General features: G+C 40.4%; 2 protein-coding genes and 1 pseudogene across 2 annotated transcripts; 1 reads left to right on the forward strand and 2 right to left on the reverse strand.

The window, feature by feature from the left end:
• Positions 1-896: 896 nt before the first annotated feature.
• LOC149099701 (uncharacterized) lies at positions 897-2450 on the reverse strand. Its single transcript, XM_089277806.1, has 2 exons — positions 1900-2450; positions 897-1429 (listed from the first exon to the last, which is right to left on the reverse strand). The coding sequence occupies exons 1-2, from the start codon at positions 2143-2145 to the stop codon at positions 1037-1039; spliced, it is 639 nt and encodes a 212-aa protein (XP_089133932.1). The 5' UTR covers positions 2146-2450; the 3' UTR covers positions 897-1036.
• Positions 2322-6899, reverse strand: LOC149099702 (uncharacterized; annotated as a pseudogene).
• Positions 6900-17734: 10835 nt separating this feature from the next.
• On the forward strand, positions 17735-22493 carry LOC149099703 (uncharacterized). The gene is made up of 3 exons (XM_089276894.1): positions 17735-17934; positions 18121-21948; positions 22037-22493. The coding sequence occupies exons 1-3, from the start codon at positions 17735-17737 to the stop codon at positions 22491-22493; spliced, it is 4485 nt and encodes a 1494-aa protein (XP_089133020.1).
• The last annotated feature ends 989 nt before the right edge of the window (positions 22494-23482 follow it).

The following is a 23482-nucleotide window of genomic DNA, read 5'->3' on the forward strand; positions in this document are numbered from 1 at the left end:
CCTTCAATTTCAAATTTTTTTTTACAAGTTATGTAAAATCACTCTTCCAGAATAGTATAAATGGACAGCTTGACACATACATTGTATTACTATACAAATGGTGATTGAATGTCTCTACATTACCTAGACTTTATAAAACTGAAACTGCAAACTCTACAGACATCACTACAGTACACCAATTAATGACTGCATTAACTTGAAAAGCATGAAGCATTAATGATGCAACCCAAATGGTTACTGTGAAATCACAAAAAAAAACTGAACTGTTGCTGGGGGAGGCCCTCATCTAGCAAACATTAAAGGGTTGCCAGGTTTTGTTGTTTTGGTACCCTTCTGAACAAGTGGAGCCACAGATGACTTGTCCTAAAACTTAACTAATCTGGCAGCAACACCCTGTAGAGCTTACTGTACTGTACAGGTTTTTTGGTCGGGTGGATACCCAAAAGAAATTCTTCAAAAAATCTGACAATTGGTTCTCGCTGTTAATATCATAGCAGAGATCAAAGGCAAAATACACAGCCAGTAGAACAAGAAGACCATGTATGTAACTGTGTGAAGAAAGCTCAAGAAAAATTCCCTTATCAATGACTATGAACTGTTGTTGGGCAACGCCCTCATCTTGCAAACACCAAAGGGTTGGTTGTGTTGTTTTGGTACCCTTCTGAACAAGTGAAGCCACAGATGACTTGCCCTATAATAACAAAATAAGATTAATGAATTGACACTTAATTGCTGGTCTGAGTGAAACAGTTAATTTTGTTTCCCAAGAATCTACAAATCAATGAAATAGCCGACACCGATTTTCATATTGCTTACTCTGTAGCTAAAGTTACCATGGACAATTAGCTAACAGCTATACTGGAATATTTGAATTTTGGCTCTCGGTCATCCACTACATGCAGTGTTACAAAACTTTGCAATACTTAACTTTTCAGTATTTGATACTTTATTTATTGACAATATATTACCTAGTACATTATGAGCTTTTTAATGTACCTGACGAAAAATATTCATGAGTGGTATCAAGCATTCCTTGTCACCCAGAACTGTGTGCACGCTCTAACAGTACTCCACAAATTGCATCTAACAAAAGAAAATAAATAGAAATTGACATATAACTCACAACTTGAAACATATCAAAGTACCTGTACTCATTTCCGTTTTCCTGATTATTACATGGAAAAGGATGGGACAAGGAGCAGTACGACAAATTAATTAACCACATGCTTCCAATGTCATATTTATTGTTAAATATTGATATTAACATACCAGGGGAAGTTTCCTGATCATTTGGTAACAAATAATCATTATGGCTTTCCAAGAAGTTTTTAACTTTCAATAAGATGCTTGTCCAGTTGCTTTTGAATTGCTCAATACTTGAAGAGTCACCATCTCGAGATTTGCAGTGCAGTTCCAATTCATTTAACAGCTGAAACACAACGATGTACATATTGGTAAGCTTAGGTATAGAACTGGATTATATTAACTTTACTATTACAGGAAAAGCAAACCCTTGCAAGATTCACAGAATGTACTGTAGGCACTGCAATATTATTAGCAGTGCCTAATGTTTTCCTTGAATCGAGAATCCTTTTCTGCATAATTTTGATTACATGCATTGCAACTGAAATTAAAATGGTTCCTTTTTTGCACACACTGCTACTTACCTACATGTGGCCACCTGAACAAAATAATATATTCAAGATCACATAACTCCTTTGACATGGTGACCAAGGCAAACAAATGCACATCCAAGATGGCAATAAGTTTTGTCTCCATGTATTTGGTGCAGACAATACCAACTTACAATTGCACATATTTGCCTCCCTTGTTCTCTTTCAGGCCCACTCCCAGAAAAGGATAAGGACACCTTAGTGCACAATTATAAACAATACTTACAACACAATCATGGACTTTAAAGAAAGGGTATTTGGTCACAATCTCATCAACAATGTTCTTGTCAGTCTTCTCATGAACTAGGCGCTGAATGTGATGTTTCCTTTTCTCAAAGGTGTTTTTCTGCAGTTCTTGAATAGCTGCAAGATTTTTTTGGGTGCTTTTTACTTCTCTAAGTAACTCTGCATGTAGCTCATCAACTTCCTTTTCCCCAAGCTCACTGGTATCCTTTTGAAAATTAGACGACATCCGATGTGTCGATTTTCTTTTCTGGTACCTTCAACATTCCGGATTCACATTTTCAATTGGTAGAGGATAGTACTCTGTTAATAACAGCATAACAAAGGAATAACGATAAATATTTTATATTAAAGTAAATCATTATTTGCCACAAAGGGAGACAACTGACATAAACAGGGTAAATATCAGACAATTCCAGCTGTGACCTGCCAAGGTAGACAATCAGATTGACAGGTCCAAATATTTTGTCTAGTCAACAAATGGCCATACCATACAAAAAATAATTGCTCCAGTTGCAAGTGTTGACAACATTCAATGTGTGATTTAATCACACTGATTGTAATCAGTTAGTTACAAGTTTAGGTCATAACTTACCTTGTCAAGACCCATATTGTCATCATTACCATCATCAGGTACAACCACTTTAAGATCTTCACTCCTCTATAAAAAAATATATATACAATTAATATTATATGCTAGTTTATTTTACCCACCAAAAAATAACAACAGGATAGATTTCAGCACAACATTATGCGTAGTCAGAATATTATTGGATACCAAAATCAACTTTCATAGAAAAATTACATGTACTACAGTGTTACATAAAAGGCCAAAGAACTTAAGGAAAGGTTAAAGGTCTAAAGTTATTTTCAAATGTCAATTTTGAGTTACGATCAGTCAGCTCTTACAATGTCTTCCAGAAAATCCCAGACTTTCTTTCTCAAAAGAAAGTACAAAGGAAAGATGTCTTTTAAATCATCTCTTGTGAGTTTCAAAAATGTTGCACCATCCACATTGTTATCTGTAATGCAGAGCGATATGAAATTAGCCAAATGAAGGATCAATTAAGCACCTTTCAACAGAAAACCATGCTATGAACCTTTTTGATTTGGAAAGAGGAAAATCATGGAGTATGGAGTGCCAAAACCTCTTACATTTTCAGTGAGTGATGTAATCTTTTCCCACTTGCAGACCTGCCCTAAAACTTAGTTCCCTAGTTCAGACTGATGTTAAAGGCATTGTGAACAGTGAAGGGCTTTTGTTGATCGATCTTATCGATGATTAAAAAGTAGCTTCTTAGAACTAAAAAACATACCTAATTCAAGACTAGAGTGCAAAAACCATACCCTATTTATGACCAAAATGACTGAAACCAATACCCTATTTATGACCAAAACAGCTGAAAAACCATACCCTTTGCGGCCACACATACCTATATAACCCATCAAAGGGAGTATGTGCTGTCGTGAAATGTAATAATGTCGTGAATTGTAATACTTGTTGTGAATTGTAATAACACTTGTCGTGTATTGTAATACCTGTCGTGAAATGTAATAACAAGTGTAGTGAATTGTAATAACGCACCTGTTGTAAATTGTAATAACATGCTGTCATGAAGTGTAATAATCCGAGCTGTCATAAATTGTGACAACACCCTGTCGTGTTTTGTGATAGGTCGTGAACCTGAGAACGAGCAGTTTTTCAAAAAGCTTGTTTAGTCTTTTCAACAAATAACGGTTAAAATTGATGACGGTGCTGACGGTGGGGATGATGATGATGATGATGGTTTTATGAGAATTGCAATTCTGCTTATCGATACTGTTATGCATTCAATAAAGAAATGTCACAAGCAAGTTTAAAGAAAATACTTGGTTCATGCAGATTAGTTACTCTGAAGATGATCAATTGGTCGAAAACGTGTGGCAATAACTTTTAATAGCTTTCAACCTAGTACAGTTTTTTTCATTTGATATTTTAACTGTGAAATGTCAGCACAATATTATATATTCATGGTTGGGAGGTAAAAAGAAAAACAGAGTGTTGCACAGCAATTTACTTTTATTCAAACCATAAATGCTATCTCTTACATACCACTACTTTTATGATAACAAGTGATCAGAACACGTAACAATTATAGCACTTAGCACTCAAGACAAACAAGAATGCATTGCAATTTCAATTTTAGTCTAGTTTAAGCAAATGTTTTAAAGTTCTATCTCGCCAAATAAACCCAATGCTATTACACTATTGACATTTTAACAAAAACTATGATTTAAAAAATCAAACTTGTGCGTTAACTCAAGAATGTTCAGTGTTCTACAAAAGACATCCAGGCTCTGACCACTACAACCTTATGTTGGCGTCTCAACAAAAACAATAACTGAAAATACATACACATACAAAGCTTGCTTCCAGGGTAATACTAATCATTATTTTCGGTGGGATCCTTTCCGCCAGATAATGTTTAAAATTATAAACCATCCATTAGCATCCGCGTAAAGCTTAAGCCATGCTCTGTTCCATCGTAGCTGAGAAATGATCTGTTTTATTTCAAGAAGTAGTCCGCTGCCCAATCCGTACTGTCTAATCAGTTTGGCAACACTTATGTAGCTGAGTTCTCCCAATGGAAAATATATCCATGGAAGCCTGTTGCGCAGTTTCTTGACGCAGTCGCAAAACAGCCGATTAACATTGTAGATTTGGTTATACACACGACAAATATGGTTTGGCCAGGACAGTCCAGAGGAATACACTGCCAGTTTGATAATCATATCAATAAGCTCTGTTGGAAGGATTTCCATTGACACTATATCATGTGAACTGTTTCTGCTTTGCATTACATTGTTTGTAATCAATGTATTATTTGGAACAAAATGAATTTGTACTTCACTGTTCACTGTACTCTTGCATTGGTAGTTTTGCAGTTCATACTCGTGAGTTTTTGAGTTTTCACTCTTTTGGCTTTTCTGTAGCTCTTGCTCTTCTTCTGGACAGTTTTCTAAGAGTTGGTGATCGATGTCTTCTATACTTTGTTCGTCTGACTGAAAGTGTCCTTCAACACACACGTAGTGTTTCCCGTCTCCCTCGGCAAAGTGGCCAAGTTGAATCTGTACCATTGGAATGGTAGATGTTGGAGCAATAACTGCTGTTGCATCTGGACCAAGGGAGGAAACAACAGGAATCTCAATGTTAAAAATCTCAGCTGCAGTCTGCAATGTTATCTTGTCCCCATATTCACCATCCTGTGCCATGCTCACAAGATAACGATCCCATGGCATTGCTGCAAAATTTTCTAATGGAATGCCATCTACATTGTCGGGGTTCTGAGTGAGGTATTGGACTATTTCCTCACAAAGAGCTTCTACCGAACGGTAAATGCCGAGAGTCTGTAGCCAGACTCTTAAAGCCTCGAACTGACAGTTACCATCTCCATTTGGGTTATAAACAACTTGAAAACCCAGGCTAGAAAATGTTTCAAAGTGATCGTCTTGTGTCATTGGAATGTAAAGCTTCTTTCGGAGCTGTTTTAGATTTTGTTTCCTGTCTTGTTCCATTTTCTTTCCCTTCTCCCTCTTAAAAAGACCTGCATTTGTGATGTCTTCGACAGATAGCCATTTCTCAATCTCCTTATTTAATCCTGGTGGCACCATTTGAACCTCAAACATGGAGTTAGTTTTACTTTTCTTTAAAATTGTTCCTTTTAGAACAACGCGTTGCTTAGGAGTAATGCTTCCTCTCCTGTCCGGCCTGTAGCGCACCAAAACCTTGTCACCACGTTTGTATGCTGGAGTTTTGTGAAGACGTGCTTGATATTTTACCATCCTTTCATTCATTCTTTTGCTGTATAACTGGGCTCTTTTTCGTAATTTCTCAACATTTCTAAAATGGCGCCGATAGTCCTTTCTTTTTGGAGCCTTGATAATGCAGTCATTCAAGTCAGCCACGTTTTCTAACGATGCCTTGACAAGGATATATGATTTTCGACCAAAATAAACCTCGAATAGACTTTTCCATCACAGTTCTTCTTTACTTTCTTCGTAAAGAATGTGGTTGTATGAAGCAAGGTTAGAAGCCCAGTTTATGCCCTTCTTTCCTAGGTTAATAAAATCATACATTCCTACATTCTTTTTCCTTAGGCTTTGGTGAGATCGCTCGGCCTTCCCTTGTGATTACGGGTGATAAGGTCTTGATTTTATCATTTTGATCTTATAGTTTTTGCACATGGAGCATAGCTTGCCTTCAAATTCTGTGCTGCGGTTGCTCTGAAGTCGATCTGGTGGACCATGTTGGTCATAAATTGGCTGTAACACTCGAAAAGCGTGGCTGCTTGACTTGCTTTCTAAAGGAACTAGCCATAAAAAGCGACTGAATATGTCAAAAACTGACAAGACGTACTTATATGCTTTACCATTGTGTTTAACAGGATCCTTGCTAAGGTCAATCGGGTAAATCTAGTGTTGTGATTGGACATGTTTTGCCGTAACTGGTTTGGGAGTCGCCTTGTTTGTGAATTTAGCATTGTGAACTCGGTATTGGAATTCATTGTTCGAAACTTGAAGAATCTTCTTTTCACTTAAACCCGCATAACTGCTGGCCGCTCGATATCGTAGCTTTTTGCAGTCTCCAGATTTTGCTTGTTTGAAGGTATTTCCAATGATGGTTGATATTAAAGACTTCTTGTCAACCTTTTTTCCTGCAAAATACAACGTAGGCGTTCTTTCCAGGCCAAGGTGAAAGTCCTCTCTTCTTCTCCAAAATCGAACGACCGTATCTCTTTGTATCCGAGTCCATTTGCTTAGCGGCACCTCAAACTTTCCTTGCACAAATAACAACAGTGTGTCATAGACTTCATCACTGACGGGATGAATATGGGCTTTCCGTTTCTCTCCATCTCTCGGCTTCGCTGTGTTGCAACAGCAAAAAAGACCAACAAAGAATATTGCACAAAAAAAAGTAGCTGGACATACCCATTTGTGAGCCATCTTTATTAATGTGCTTAAAGCGTGCAATGCCTCTGTCCTTTGTTGTGTGGGAAACTTTTCTTCTGACTGGCCGACGCATTGTAACTTATCTGATAAAGACATACCAGCGTGCATTCAGTCGTTGCATGCGTCCCGATCCTGATTATTGTGTCTAAAAGTACACACGAGTGACCTTGAGTGTGGTAGCGGCAAAAAATGTTGAAATATATTCGTGGCAGCAAGGTAGTCTTTCACGGAGAAAATGTGATTGCATGAGATGAGAAAACGAAACTTCTTTTATTCTGCTTTAATCCAATTCCAACGATCAATGATTCTCGTAAACTGAAAACAATGATTTTGTAACAAAAATAAGCAACTAATAATGCTAACCAAAGAATACAAACTGACGATTTGAACAATATAAATACAATATAACAAAGTAATTAGGTAGCGTATCAAGTAAAAACGTGAACAAAGTACAATCTTGTACAAATTGGGGGCGGATCCTGTAGCATAAACAATCTTCTTATGAAGGCATAAAAACATAGATTTCAAAAGGTTACATGCAGAAATAGAGGAAAGAAACGGTTACTTAAAGGCAATACACTAAAAACAATCTCTTGTTATAAAAATAGGACACAGCGATGTCCTTATGGAGAGAGTATAAATCACCTTAAATTAACAAAATTAGCTAAAAATACGAATATAAAGGAAAATAATCACTTACATATCTAACCCACACAGTAAGCTTCTTAGAGCATAGATGAAAACTTCTTAACTTCTTCTTCAGTCTAGTATTCTTACGTGTCTTGTGCAGCTTATGTAACGTCAACTGATCTGGATTGTCTTATCTGGTTTATCTTAAGCCAATTACTTGATGACGTAATGAAATAAAAGAAGTAATGAACGAAAAGAAATAAAATGAAAAGACAAAAAGGGGACAAACAGAAAACTTAGTGAACTTAACGAGTGACTACAAGTAACCACTAGTGACCATGAATGACCATGAGTAGGAATTCATCAATATCTTTTGATGACATCGTAATGACTTCATTAAATTGTCCTTTTAGCCGCAAATAAACCGTTTTCTTTTCTGTTAGACACGTTCCTGACAATGTCAGTGCTGCAAACAGTCGGTCATTGAACATTGGCTGACTAAAAATAGCTGTGCCAGTGTTTTTTTTAGCGTAAATCTTTTTACGAAGATGTCCATTGTAAGGCCATTTCAATATTATGAATTTTGAATATAGAAAATGACAATGAAATGAAATCCTTCTACTTCACAGGTTATTACAAAACATGACAGAGTGTTGCTACAATTTACGACAGCTCGGATTATTATATTTTATGACAGCATGTTATTACAATTTACGACGGGTATGTTATTACAATTCGACACTTGTTATTACATTTCATGACAGGTATTACAATACACGACAAGTGTAATTACAATTCATGACAGGTATTACAATTCACGACATTATTACATTTCACGACAGTACAGGAGTACCCTCCCACCCCGCCCCCCCCATGGAGTTTTTCAAAACCCACATTGAAATCTGTTTCAATATTCCTCAATTTTTGCCCCATCGTACCTTCGTTTGTATTTACTGCATTGGCGAAATATTCCTTCACTGTTTTTAAGTGGTTATCTTTATATTTCACTGAATTTGATGATCATTGTGTCAAAATTTGACTGAAATCTGCGACACGGTTTCCCACTCAAATGAATCGAAACCAGATCTTGCATCGAGATTATCGGGTGATTCTAAATGTGACAAGCATGTCAGTTATCGGCTTTTCAGATAGATTTGTAACCTTGGAGCGTGGCAAGACTTAATATTCTATATTTTTAAGAACTTTCTCTGACAGTTAAATTACCAAAGTTCCTTTTCAGTGGGCAAATTTTATGGCACGATTGACTTCCTGCCAAAACATATATTCCAATGACTTTTTTTGTTGAAACACATCTTGAACAAAAAGAAAACCTCCACCATACCTTTTAAGGAATCGACAATTTCCTTTTGGAATCCCTTTTCCTGCAAAAGCCTACTCAAAGCCTGAACTGACAATACCAACAGAACTAGGACTTCCATCGCCATGATTCGCCATTGCAACGTCTTCAGCAAGGAAGGCGTGGTTCCAATTCCTTTTGTTTTCCGTGTATCTTCCCGCGATTCACGCCCATTTATGCCCTTTTTTGGCAACACAGAAAGGACAGAAATGGCTTGGCATTGTCTCCTTTGTTCAAGTTTTTCAGCCCTGTGGCTAGTGTCTTTGCTAACACACTACAACTCTAATCATTCTCACAAGGATCAACACTTCACTATTGACTGTGGCATCGAGGGATGTACCAAAGAATACTGTAAAGCGAACTCCTTTGCAAAACATGTTAGGTCCATACATAGCAGGTTTTTGCACTGCTCCACGAAAGAAACCAGAGGTGAACCTGTCTTATTGGAAGTTAAGCTATGGATAGTGCTTTCTAATTACTCTACATTAATTACTTTTATATAAATTTGATAATAATATAATTTGAAAGTTAACAGGATTTTGATGACACGAACTGTTTAGTTGTACGTGTTAGTGTTATTTATATTCATAGTAGAGTGCGCGCAATGTGTGAACTGCCTTTGTGTTTGTAATGTATTTTAAAACTGTTTAATGGATGGTCCAAAATTTAATAAATTGTTCTGGCTAGAATGTATGATCTAGTAAATTTTGATGAGTAGTATTTTTAAGATCCTTGAGACCTCAGCAAATAATTTTTGTCACAAACCTCACTACATGACCAGGAAAGCAATAATGCCGGTCTGAGTTTAAATTGACTTCGTAATCTCTAAATTGATAACTAAATCTCTTAAAACAAGAATTGATTTAAGCATCTACAACTAAAATGCTTGGCGATTTCAGCAAATCTTAAAACAATATTCTGACATTGAAAACAATATTCAGTTCAAGACCTGACATTCTTAAAATAAGTTTGAGGTTGTTTAGTTCAAAGACCCAGATCTTGGTTTTCATTGATCAACTTTTAGAGTGTGAAACAAGATGTTTTGCTCAAGAAGCTCGGTTTCGAAGAAATCGGAGTGAATCAAGGTAGTAGTTGAAGGATACATTAGTCGTTGCGATCACTGTCTGGATCTGCAAAGAGATTAACATTCCACATTAGGCGGTTTGTAGTGGACTTTTTTGAACATGGTGAAACAGACGTTTTTGAGACAGTTTGTCGCGTTATTTTTTCTTTGATTTCCTTGATGAAAGACCAGGTGTCCAGCCTGAACGAGAAAGGAGTCAAAGCTGTAGTTTTGGGGCCAGAAAGTTCTGACACGGAAATTAAGGATGCTTTTGAAGGTAAATACAACCTTGTGTTTACAAAGTCAGTGCTCTGTCAAGTGGGTTTTGAATACAGATCGCAGATTTCAAGGAGCTTCCTTGGACTTTAGAAAACAAAAATGGTAATGAACAGTATTACTTTGAAGTTTAATTCAAATTTTTGAATGACTAGTTAAGCCACAGCCGATAAAATGACTGCAAAAGCCGTTGGGAAAAACTCAAGCTTTCACTTCAGCATGAAGAATTAATTTGAATGTGCTGTCATGTAGCAAGGCGTGTCTACAAAATTTTGAACACTTGTTTGCTTTTAGATAGTTTTTTTTACCTCATCTTGAATGAAAATTTATTGTTATTGAACTTCCTGTCATGTTTCTTTCATTTGGTTACCTTTCTTTGAAAATTTTAGGTTTTTAAAGTTAACAGTATTTTTGCACCATGGATTTCTGCATATTTAATTTACAGCAACCTTTGTGACCGTGTTTGTTTAATTTATTCGCCTCATTCAAATACATTTTTTGAGGTTTATTCAGTGACTACAAAACTACGAGTTTTTCTGCTGCAGTTTATGATGGACAGATCAGCTACGACAGTATCACGTGGAGGAGTGAAAGGCTCCAACAAAGCTGGAAGCTGAGGTAGATCACTGTGAAGTGCGCGTCCAAACAGGCACTGAGCAGGAGAATAGGTGTGCCCGGCAGGTGGAGTGTTACGGACAGACAAGAGGGCTAAATCCACATCCTCTGCTGTGAGAAGAATGTGCTTGGCTGATTTGACAGCAGCTTCTGCTCATCCATTTGACTGGGACCAGTATGGGGAAGATGTAATATAATTAAATTGGTACTTCTTAACAAATGTTTCAAATCGATCAGAAGTGTACTGAGCACCATTGTCTGTGATGAGAGTGTGAGGAATTCCATGTCGACTAAAATGCTGCTTGGTAGCCTGAATAACTGCTGAAGACTGAATGTTTGGAAGCTGATCAATTTCATAGAAGTCACTGTAATGGTCAACTGTAACTAGATAAGCTTGACCATTGAGTGCAAACAAGTCCTGGGAAACTAGTTGCCACGGTAAGTTTGGTACTGGGTATGGTTGGAGTGGCTTCCGTGGATACTGACAAGCATGCTGGGCACACATACCACAGGATTGGCACATTTCAGAAATTTTACTGTTAAGGCCTGCCCAGAACAGACAGCTGCAAGTATGATGAAGAGTAAACTCAGGGCCCCAATGGGCAGCATGGAGCTTGTGTAAGAGACTGTCACGAAGCAAAGAGGGAATGATGACATGATCCTGCTTGAAGAGCAATCCATCATGAGCAGTGATTTCATGATGTACAGGCCAATACAGTCGTGCCAACTCTGAAACAGCAGCTTTGTTGTTGGGCCATCCTCTGCTGGTAAGAGACTGGAGAATGATCTGCTCAGGATCTGTGCTAGCTGCCGTTCTGATGTCTTGGAGAGTGTTATCTTGGAAGCCAGAGAGATCAGGATTATTGGATTCAAACTCGACTCGGTACACCAGCCGATCATGAAGTTGCTTATGAGAGGTGATGGGCAGAGGAGCTTGAGGTAGAGTGTCAGCAATGTGAAGAGAAGAACCTTTGCGATATTCAACATGGAACGTGTCTCACTGAGCCAGCATCATGCTCTGTAGACGATGTGGAGCTGAAGCTAGGGGACGTTTGAAAATAGTCTCCAGGGGTTGATGATCACTGTGAACAGTCACATCTGACTTTCCAAAAAGGAGTTGATCAAATTTGTGGAAGGCGTGAACGATAGCAAGGATATCTTTCTCAATTTGAGTATAGCGCTGTTCAGTTGGTGAAAGAGAACTGGAGCAGTAGCCCACTGGTTGCCACTGTATGTTGGAAGAGTTGATGGCGTTTGTGGCAGGTTGGAGCAGTGCAGTGCCCAGACCATAATCAGAAGCATCCATTTGGAGTATGACAAAAGCCTTAACATCAAAGTAGCAAAGACAAGGTGCTTTGGAAACTAGCTCCTTGGCCTGTATGAGAGCTTTGCTATGTTGTTCAGACCTGAGGAAATCTTGCTTGATGTGGGTGAGGTCATGAAGAGGACGGACTACTTCACTAAGATTTGGGCAAAATTTGGACAGGTAAGTGATTATCCCCAGAAAGCAACGGGTGGCTGCCTTATCTTGAGGTTGAGGCATGTCAAGAACAGCAGTAACTATCTCTATACTAGGTTTGAGTCCCTCTGGAGTAAGGATGTGACCCATGAACGGTGCAGTTGACATTTTGAACTTGATCTTGTCCGGGTTGAGTTCAAGGTTATGCTGAGAGAGACGACTCAGCAAGTTTAAGACAGTGGCATCATGGTCTCGGGAGGCATCTGTCAGGGATTCACCGCGACCTATGACAATGATGTCATCGGCAATGCTCACAACACCATCTATTCCGCAGAGGACATCATGAAGGCGGCGTTGAAATTCCTCTGGAGCTGCACCACCAAATTTTCTCTCCAATCTGCTCTTGGCCGCCTCGATTGTCTCAGTCCCATCGTTCCTCGCTTTAATTACACGCTCAATAAGTTCTTGTTTTCTGCCTGTTGTTTTCCAACCACGTGCTCTAAGCCATTTCTGCAGTTTGTCTTTGCGGGAACTTACTTGTGGCCATTTGTCTTCTGCCATATTGGAAATTGTACTTACCCTAGCCTCGCTTTCGAGCTACGCGTTCCCAGATTCCTCTGCAATTCAAATATCTTGGGAAAGGGCTATTGTTGGCTGGTGATTCCTCATAAAAGGGTAAAGCATGCACTTCGTTTTCATTGACTGAGCATAAATAGGTGGTGCTTTGCAGAAATTGTACAGACTATCCATAATGAAAAGCATGTAACTTTTTGTCTGCATGTACAGGATGCAGTGAGAAAGACCTATAAAGAACTGGTGAAGCAGTGGGATGATTTTGCAGGGTTTTTGACAGATGCCAGGTTGGTAATACTTTTTCTGTTTATTATACATCTACAGTTAATTCATGGTTGCCACAGGCCAGGAAATGGCCAGGGAAAAATAAAATTCTTCATAGCCAGCGAATTTTCATGGGAAATTGAAATTCTGAAGAAATGTCAAGGAAAATTGAAATTATATCTCCACTGATTTACATTTAAAACCATTGAAGGCTGGTAGAAGCATGTCAGATTGTTGTGATCTCAAAGATGTCTTTCGTTAATAAAAAAAAGCATACTGTCCTTTTCAAGTTAGGTAAAAACTTGAATTCTTCAAACAAAGGATTAAACAAAATGGAAAGAACAGCGTAAGGGGAGGCTAGAGGCCTCTGCTGTATCTTGCATATTGTACTGGTATTTATTTGGTCAGGGAAATTTTGTTTTTATCAGGGAAAACTCGGAATTTTGAAAAGTAATTTCTGTGGCAACCATGTAATTAAAAGTTAAGTTACAGTGTACATGTTTAAAAACAAAGAAAAATCTGTCCTGTTTAAATGCCATATACACGTAATACATGTAAAGGTTTTGCAGTCAGATGCTACTCCTGGAACAGATCCAGGGGGGCAATCTTTTAAACCCTAAAAAGTAGTCTCATCACTCTTTAGTTGCAAAGTTCAATACTTTTTCTACATTTTTTTGTGAAGTGTGATTCAATATTTTTACTCTATATGAATGACTTTAAAGTAAACTTGCTATTTTGTTTTTAGGTTTATCCAGCCTTTAAGTATATGAACTGCTCAATTATCAGTAAGGCAGCCCACCATTGAGTGGGCTGTGCCAAGGCTGTTTGTCCATCCTTAAGTTGAAATATTGGCACATTAGCCAATGGACTCCAGTTACATATTTGCAAATAGATTCATTTGCTTGTGTTGTTAACCCATTGACTCCTGCAGCATTTTGCCAAAAAGAGCATTTTTTGGACATTTTGGAGATTTTCAGGCTGGATGTGGACTAAATTAACTCCAATCTACTCAAAAAGGCATTTGCAACATGACAGCATGCGTTTCTTTCCAGTAGCATTGCGTTTTACGACATTTTTGCTCAGGCATGTGCTGAAATCAAAATTTGGAGTTTTTGGACAAGAAAGTGACCTACGTCTTTACGCTTTTAAATTTTTTTATGTTTTTTCGCCATTCCTTTTTCTCCATTTCTTTTCTTTTTGCTGCAGTGGTTGACCTTCTACTTGGCTTGCTTCCAGTTCAAAACATTCTGAGAAAGCATCATCAAGATGGGCAATTTTTACCATGGAGTAGCCATGTGTAGTCACAAGAAATTTTGCTCTGAGTTTTTCACTCAACTTTTTGCTCATTTTCGTGCATATTTCAAGCTCCACTGAGCTGATCACTCTGATCTGGGTATCATTGGAAAGATCTTTTCCTCCTGCAGAAGTTAAGCATAGATGATGCCAATTTTGGTCAAAAGTGATGACGTCAGAAGTAGAATGAAGGCCAAGACTTGTCACAGCCAGTTATGGGCGGCACGGGAGTACAGTATACACACTGCTTCACAAAAGTTGGGCTGCCCATCTGTGAGTGGGTTGTACCAAGGCTGTTTGTCCACCACTGCGTGGAAATAAGGGCGCTTTTGTCAATGGACTCCAGTTACATAGTTTCGAATACATGAAGTTTCAATTGCTAGCTCTTGTGTTTTTAAGCTTACCACTATAGGATTGCATTAACAATTTGGAAATGGTCTTCTAGCCTACTCTCTTAGTAGTCTCATGGAATAGAAGCATTTTCATCAGCAAGCACCTGATCCACATTGTCAAAGCATTGTTTCATGGAGTCAAGGAATTCCTCGATATCTCAAGTACTCCAATCATCAGCCGCCATCTTAGATCACAAAGTAAATTCTTAGGATACTTCATGTCAAAATATGTGAACTATCCCTCCCTTAATACCAGGCGTTTCCACTTCTCAGTTGCAACTGGATTTCTCGATCATGGCGGTAGGTGTTCTGGATGGTCAATTCGTGGATGATCGTTTTCAGACACCAATCTTTTTTTTAATGATAGCAATCGTCAGTCTTGATATTCAATCACTTTTTGGACCATAGCGATGATCATTCTCAATCAGCAATTGATAATCTCAACCATAGTGATCGACAATCTCAATTACAGTGATGGACATTTTCAATCACCAGTGGATAAACTCAACCATTGCAATTGATTTCTTGATCACCAATCATGAATTGATACCACTTTTGACTGATATGACTTCCCATAGAGTAGCCCATTTTATTATATGTAATCCAAAAATAATTGCACAGCGCGAAAAGACCTAAATACAAGTTTAGTGTTACTGTATTATGCAGGGCATGTACAGTGGTGGTCTAGTAAAAGATAACAACAGGGGCAATGGTAAACTATTCGTTCTTTTTATTTCATAATTTAATCTCTTCGTACTCAACAAGATTGTGTGCTCCCAGTGGTTCCAAGCCATTTGGAACCTTACGTGTTATGGATAGAAATTGTCCTACCCCTACCCCCTAAAATGCGATGACAGCATTGCGTGACAAAGAAACAAGGAAACGCTGCAAGCAAGGATCCAAGCCATCAAACCATGATGATCAAACGTAATATTTTGGTGTAGTGTAAAGCAAGCAACTATCTACAAATGACTTAGCTGCTTTTGACTTAGATGCAGTGATAATCACTGTTACTTTCGTAACTCGTTTTCTTCTTTGTTTTGTTTAAATAACTATTACTTATTAACGATTATGTACATTTTTTTTAAGTTTTGCTATTCATGCTGTGATTGCTGTGATCAATGCAAGTTTCGCAACATAACCTTTGGAATCAAGTAATTACAGACACCACATTTTTATCAGTTTAGTTACGCCATCTATGTTTTCGCTGTTATTTTATGCTATCGCTATCATCGCTATCGTGCTAAGCTATCGTTCCTACCATTGCTACCCTCGCGGGAGCAAGATCAAAGTAAGTCTTTGCTACATATATTTTAGTTGTAATCGTGTCGTTATAGTTTAAGATTTATGTTCCATCGGTGCCCTTAATTTATCTTTTGTATTGTAACTAGTATTAGCTGACATAAGCCTTTTGTATCGTTTTGCTTTTAGTTCGAACCACACAATCACAACCATTACTATGACTTCTCATCACAAGTTCATCTCTATTTTGTTATCCTGATTTCTATATTGTTGATTCATCGCTCTTTCCAATAAACGCTAACGATTGATTTTACTGTGACCTGGTTTCCTTGAATTACAATGTGCGTTCGAGTGGTTCAAGCTCCTGTTAAGCCCTAATCCATACGTGGCTTCGCTCCTGGAAAGTCACATCAGTTCGAATTTGACGAAAAGTTTCGCGTTGTCCATCATTTATTGTTGGATTTTCTACCTTTACGAGGACTTTAGCTACACTAGCTAACATAACCGTTGAAACACGTGTTGTTCACTTCAAGTTATGCAATAAGCTATCACGTTCCACAACACGCGCGTGGAAATCCTACACCGGTTATGGCCGACAAAGAAAGCGAACAAACCACAGATGGTGAACATGAATCACTTCGAACTATTTCTAGAGTCAGGCTAGAAAATGTTACTCTTGACTGGGACGGAGTTCGATCCGAAAAACTCCTACAGCTTAAAAGCAGAAGTTCTAAGAAGGGAATTCTTACTAAGGCCCAAAACGAAATAAAAGGGTTGATGCTGAATTCTAAGAATTACAATCTAGTAAAGGACAGAATCGAAGAATTCAAACAACTCTTACAAGAGTTTAAGGAAGCCCATGCCGCTTATCATTCTCAACTTCGTGACGAAAACGAAATTAAAGAGTTGAATGATTATTATGACGCCGCAGTTCTCTTAGGAACGGATTTGGCACACGATGTTGGTAATTGGATCTCGTCAACAGCTACTGAAACAAGGTTACCACAAGAAGAGTTATGCCCTGAGGATTCAATTAGCAATGCCGGTTCTCGTGCCAGTTCAAAGTCATCTCACCACTCGAGAAAAGGTTCGTCGACTGGCTCCCATGCAAGTTCTCACGCAAGTTCCCGCGCGAGTTCAATTTCAGCCGCTAAGACGAAGGCCGCCGCTAAACGAGCAGTTTTACAAGCCAAAGCTGAGAACCTTGAAAGGTTCCACGCCCTCCAAATGGAAGAGCTAAGCATCCAGCAACGAAGAAGAGCTTTGGAACTCCAAACAGAGATCGGAAAGGCACAAGCTGAGGAGTTGATATACGCAGAAGCAGAGGCAGATCACGTGGCAAGCCCTAGATCTTTAGATCCAGTTGCCAGCCGGCCTACATACTCCGAAAGCGCAGTAATCGGTTGCTCATCAGAATCCCAACCGCCAGAAAACGAGCCAACATTGGATAAGACTGATAATAGACCCCAGAATTTTACTGAAGTTCCTAAAGTTAGCAAACCTCTCAACCCAAATGCCGACAGTTGGCCATGTGATGACCTGAAGCCAGTAGTTAAGCCGTCTTCTTTGCTTACTGTTAAAGAGGAACCTGCGAAAGAAGCTTGTGGCCCACCCGACACGTTTCTTTAAAGGTTGTTAGCTACTCAAAGCCAGCAGAATTCCGTGATGCAACAGTTACTCCAGCGACAACAAGAGAGCACACTTGCCCTGACGCTCCCTCCGCCAGAGGTGCCTACTTTTAGCGGAGACCCTATTGAGTACTGGGGATTCATACGAGCCTTCCAAAACGTAATCGAAAGCAAAACCACCAGTGATAGCGCAAGATTATACTACCTGGTGCAATATACATCCGGAGAAGTACAAGAGTTAGTGTCCAGCTGTTTATCTATGAAACCTGAGGAAGGATATCAGGAAGCTAGAAGTCTACTTAAGAAATGATACGGTCAAAGCTACCGGACTGCTACTGCCTACGTTAACAAGTTAACAAAGGTACCACCCATTAAAGCAGAGGATAGCTCCGCACTACGGTGGTTCTCGATTCTGCTCACTAGCTGCAAGAATACTCTTAAGGAAATCGGCTATCTTAACAAAGTGGAGAATCCAGATACCCTAAAAATGATCGTTAACAGGCTGCCATATGGATTGAAACTGAAGTGGCATGACGTCGCTGACAGGAACACCAAAATGGAAGAACGGGAAATTACCATAGAAGACATAAATAATTTTGTTACCTCAAAGGCTCGAGCTGCCACACACGCCATCTTTGGAAATGTTACGAAGGACAACCCAGTACCTCCCAGAGGATCGAAGTTCAGAAGCAAGCCACCCCTTAAGGCGTCCAACTTTGCCATCGACGCGGTCTCACAGCAGAAAACCCACACACCAGTTAACGGTAACAACCAGAAATGTCCTCTCTGTAATGCCCGACATTGGCTGTCCTGTTGCGACGAGTTTAAGAAGAAGTCTCTGAAAGACAGATTTAATTTTGTCCACTCTAAGAACATTTGCTATAACTGCCTTGTGCCTGGCCACTTCTCCAACTCTTGTCCGAAAGAAAGCTTCTGTCGCGTAACTGGTTGCAATGTCCACACCAAACACTCCTTCTTGCATCCCAAGAATAATGGACCAGCCGCTAATATCGCTTCCGGAGCCAGCGGAGCCAGTGGTACAGGGGCTACACAGCAAGTGGACAATCAGAAGGTTCACAACGGCTTTGTCGATGGAAGAAATGAAACTCTAGGTCCACACAACGAACAAATTCAAGCATCTGCAACCGGTCTTGCTATCTTGCCAGTTAAAGTGAAAGCAAAGGGCTCTGATTGGATGATTCAAACCTACGCATTTCTGGACAATGGCTCCAACGCATCTTTCTGTTCAGAGAAGCTAGCTAAGGAACTGAACTTGTCGGGAAAGAAAACCACGTTGTCATTAACGACTATGGAAAAGGAGAATAGCAAAACCGATTGTCGTGTTGTTAGCTTAGAAGTACTGGACTTGGATGAGGAGAATCTCTTCGAGCTCCCAATCGTGTTCACAAGACCGAGCCTGCCTGTTACTACCGAAAGTGTCGCGAACCAACAAGATGTGAAAAGGTGGCAATATCTCTCTGAAGTCAAGATCCCCAATATTGATGCAGATGTCGGCTTGCTCATTGGCAGCGACGCTCCAGAAATCCTTGAGCCTAAGCAGGTTATTCCGAGTCAGAATGGAGGACCGTACGTTACAAGAACCACCCTCGGTTGGGTGGTAAATGGTCCACTAGGCAAGGTTACGAACACTAACACTCGCACCGCTAACTTCATAAAGGCCGACCTGCGACTAAATGAACAGTTTCAAACTTACTGCGACATGGAATTCAATGACTCAGCATATAGTGAAGCTAGATTGATGTCAGCTAACGATAAGCACGCTATGGAGTTAATGAGGGGCTCTATCAATCTGGAGAATGGCCACTATCAGCTTGCCCTACCCTGGAAGAACGACCCCCCTTGTTTGGAGAACAATAGGTCAGTTGTTGACCATCGCCTTAAGCTGCTAAAACGGCGCCTATCAAGAGACCCAGAGCTGAGGTCCAAGTATAAAGATTGCATCAAAGACCTCTTGAAAAAGGGATACGCAACTAAAGCCCAACCAGCCGAAGCACAAGGCAAGACATGGTATCTCCCCCACCACGCCGTCCAACATCCAGCCAAACCAGGAAAGGTACGTGTCGTGTTTGACTGTTCCGCCAAGTACCACGGCAAGTCTCTCAATGATGAACTCTTACAGGGGCCGGATCTTACAAATTCCCTCGTCGGAGTATTGACAAGATTCCTCCAGGATCCGGTAGCATTTATGTCAGACGTGGAAGCGATGTTCCACCAGGTTCGTGTGAACCCTGAAGACCGCAGTGCATTACGTTTCCTCTGGTGGCCTGATGGAAATCTGGATCTAGAGCCAGAAGAATACATGACCGTCCATCTATTTGGGGCTGTATCTTCCCCTAGCTGTGCCAACTTTGCTTTGAAAAAGACTGCGGCAGATAATCAAGCAGATTTCACCAGTGAGGCTGTAAGAACGGTCGAGCGAAACTTCTACGTGGATGACTGCTTAAAATCCGTTGATTCAGAAGAAGATGCTATCCATCTATTGAGCGAGTTATCACAACTCTTGAAACGAGGAGGTTTCCGGCTAACCAAGTGGCTGTCAAACAAGCGCAAGGTCGTTGAATCTGTCCCTGAGTTGGATCGGGCAGCGTCCGTCAGAGATTTGGACTTCGACCACACCCTTACAGAGAGAGCCTTTGGGGTACAATGGCATGTGACTTCAGACACGTTTGGCTTTAAAATTGCTACCAAAGATAAACCACCCACCAGAAGAGGAATCCTCTCCATGATCAGCTCGATCTACGATCCACTCGGCTTTGTGGCTCCCTTCCATCTTTCTGCCAAGATTCTCCTTCAAAATCTCTGCAGGAAGCAACTTGGTTGGGACGACTTAATCCCTGAAGAGGATCTAATATGCTGGAAGAGTTGGTTGGAAGAGCTACCTAGACTGGAGCAGTTCTCTATCGATAGGTGCTTCAAGCCTCCGAATTTTGGTGATATCAGTTCCTGCCAACTCCTCCACTTCTCTGATGCCTCTCAGGTGGCCTATGGTGCTGTTTCCTACCTCAGGCTCGTAAATGCCCAGCACGAAGTTCACTGCTCGTTCGTTATGGGAAAATCCCGCTTATCACCTCTAAAGCCAGTGACCATCCCAAGAATGGAACTGTCTGCCGCTGTGCTCTCCACGAGGCTGGACAGAATGATACGCCAAGAGATAGAACTCCCTATCAACGACTCCTTCTACTGGACGGACAGCACTTGTGTCCCGCGCTACATCGCTAACGGTGAAAGAAGGTACAAAACCTTCGTGGCTAACCGAGTCGTTGCTATTCGCGAGCAATCCATCCCAAGCCAATGGCATTACGTTGGAACAAAGACGAACCCCGCTGACGACGCCTCAAGAGGCTTATCAGCCGAGGCTATCATCAGAAGTAACCGCTGGACAAAGGGTCCAGAATTCCTTTGGCTGTCCGAAGAAAATTGGCCCCAGATGCCCGCTGTGATCTACGAGGAGATCAAACAGAAACCTTTAGAAGAAGTTGCTGCCACATTTGCAACCATGACCTGTCCTCCAGATTATGATGTTGTGGAAGTTTTCAAGCGATTTTCGTTGTGGTACTCGTTAAAGAGGTTCGTGGCGTGGATACTCCAATACAGAAATCGGCTGCAAAATGCCGTCACCAGAAGACAGAAAGGAGACCTGCTGCAGTCCCACCACGATCAGAAGATTGATGCCTTGAAGGTCCACGAGCTAGAGGAAGCCGAAAGAGAAATCATCAAGGTTGTCCAAAGTTGCTGTTTCAACGACGAGTTGCTATCTTTACAGGGCTCTGCCTCTGAAGCCACAAACCCCCTGAAGATAAAGAGCGTGCAGAAATCAAGCCACATATGCAAATTGGACCCAATCCTTTTGAGAGGTCTTATATGTTTAGGAGGTCGCCTCCAACGCTCAACGATCAGTGAAGATGCTAAACATCCAGTCAAACTACCAAAGCAGCATCACGTGTCCGACCTCATCATTCATCATTATCATCTATGCTGTGGTCACTCTGGTCTTGAGCATACGCTGTCAATGATGAGAGAGATATTGGATTGTTCAAGCGAGAATCTCCCTACGCCGAGTTCTGAACGGATGCTTCCACTGCAAGAGGACACAGGCATCCGTGGGACAACAGAAGATGGCAAATTTGCCCGAGGACAGAGTTTGCCCATCCGAACCTCCCTTCAGCCATGTTGGAGTCAATTGTTTTGGCCCCCTGCTTGTACGTCGTGGAAGTGCAGTAAAGAGATATGGTGTCCTATTTACCTGTCTGCAAGTTCGCGCGGTTCATATCGAAGTTGCTCATAGCCTAGACACCGATTCTTTCATCCATGCTTTAAGGCGTTTTATCGCGAGAAGAGGCCAACCTCAATGCATACGATCTGACAATGGCAGTAACTTTGTCAGAGGAGAGAAGGAACTGCAAGAAGCCATCCAAGATTGGAATCAGCAGAAGATTCATGACTTCCTGCTAGCTAAGAACATCAAATGGGTTTTCAACCCTCCAGCTGGTTCGCATCACGGCGGCGTCTGGGAAAGATGTATCCGGACAACCCGTAAGGTGATGAAAGCACTTCTGCAAGACCAACTGCTGGACGACAAAGGGCTGCATACCTTGCTGTGCGAAGTGGAATCCATCATCAATGGACGCCCATTAACTAAGGTTTCAGATGACCCCAGGGATCCAGAGACCCTAACACCCAATCACCTGCTACTCTTGCGGTCAGGTCCCACATTGCCACCGGGAGCATTTGTCAAAGACGACAGCTTCATGGCGTCATGTGCAGTACCTAGCTGACGTGTTCTGGCGTCACTGGATGCGCGAATACCTGCCAGCTCTACAAGAGAGACAGAAGTGGAACAAAGCCAGTAGAAACTTCGCCGTCAATGATGTGGTCCTGGTCCATGATGAATCTACTCCACGCGGTTCGTGGCCACTTGGAAGAGTACTAGAGGTTCATGAGAGCCGAGATGACGGCTTAGTACGGAGTCTAAAAGTGAAGACGAGAACATCCGTTCTCACTAGACCAATAGATAAAGTTGTTCTGTTGGAGGCCGCTGATCAGAAATGAACTGAAATTTGTTTTGTTTTTTCTTCTTTTTATTATAAGGACTTTATTATAGTGTTTTAGTTAAAGACGTTTGCCTGATGTTACCGCCTTTAAAGGGGCCGGAATGTTACTTTCATAACTCGTTTTCTTCTTTGTTTTGTTTAAATAACTATTACTTATTAACGATTATGTACATTTTTTTAAGTTTTGCTATTCATGCTGTGATTGTTGTGATCAATGCAAGTTTTGCAATATAACCTTTGGAATCAAGTAATTACAGACACCACATTTTTATCAGTTTAGTTACGCCATCTACGTTTTCGCTGTTATTTTATGCTATCGCTATCACCGCTATCGTGCTAAGCTATCGTTCGTACCATTGCTACCCTCGTGGGCGCAAGATCAAAGTAAGTCTTTGCTACATATATTTTAGTTGTAATCGTGTCGTTATAGTTTAAGATTTATGTTCTATCGGTGTCCTTGATTTATCTTTTGTATCGTAACTAGTATTAGCTTACATAAGCCTTTTGTATCGTTTTGCTTTTAGTTCGAACCACACAATTACAATCGTTACTACGACTTCACATCACAAGTTCATCTCTATTTTGTTATCCTGATTTCTATATTGTTGATTCATCGCTCCTTCCAATAAACGCTAACGATTGATTTTACTGTGACCTGGTTTCCTTGAATTACAATGTGCGTTCGAGTAGTTCGAGCTCCTGTTAAGCCCTAA

Source organism: Orbicella faveolata, unplaced genomic scaffold (genome assembly GCF_042242905.1).
Source record: "Orbicella faveolata isolate gen_17 unplaced genomic scaffold, um_ofav_v1 contig_46, whole genome shotgun sequence".
NCBI classification, from domain to species: Eukaryota; Metazoa; Cnidaria; class Anthozoa; order Scleractinia; family Merulinidae; genus Orbicella; species Orbicella faveolata.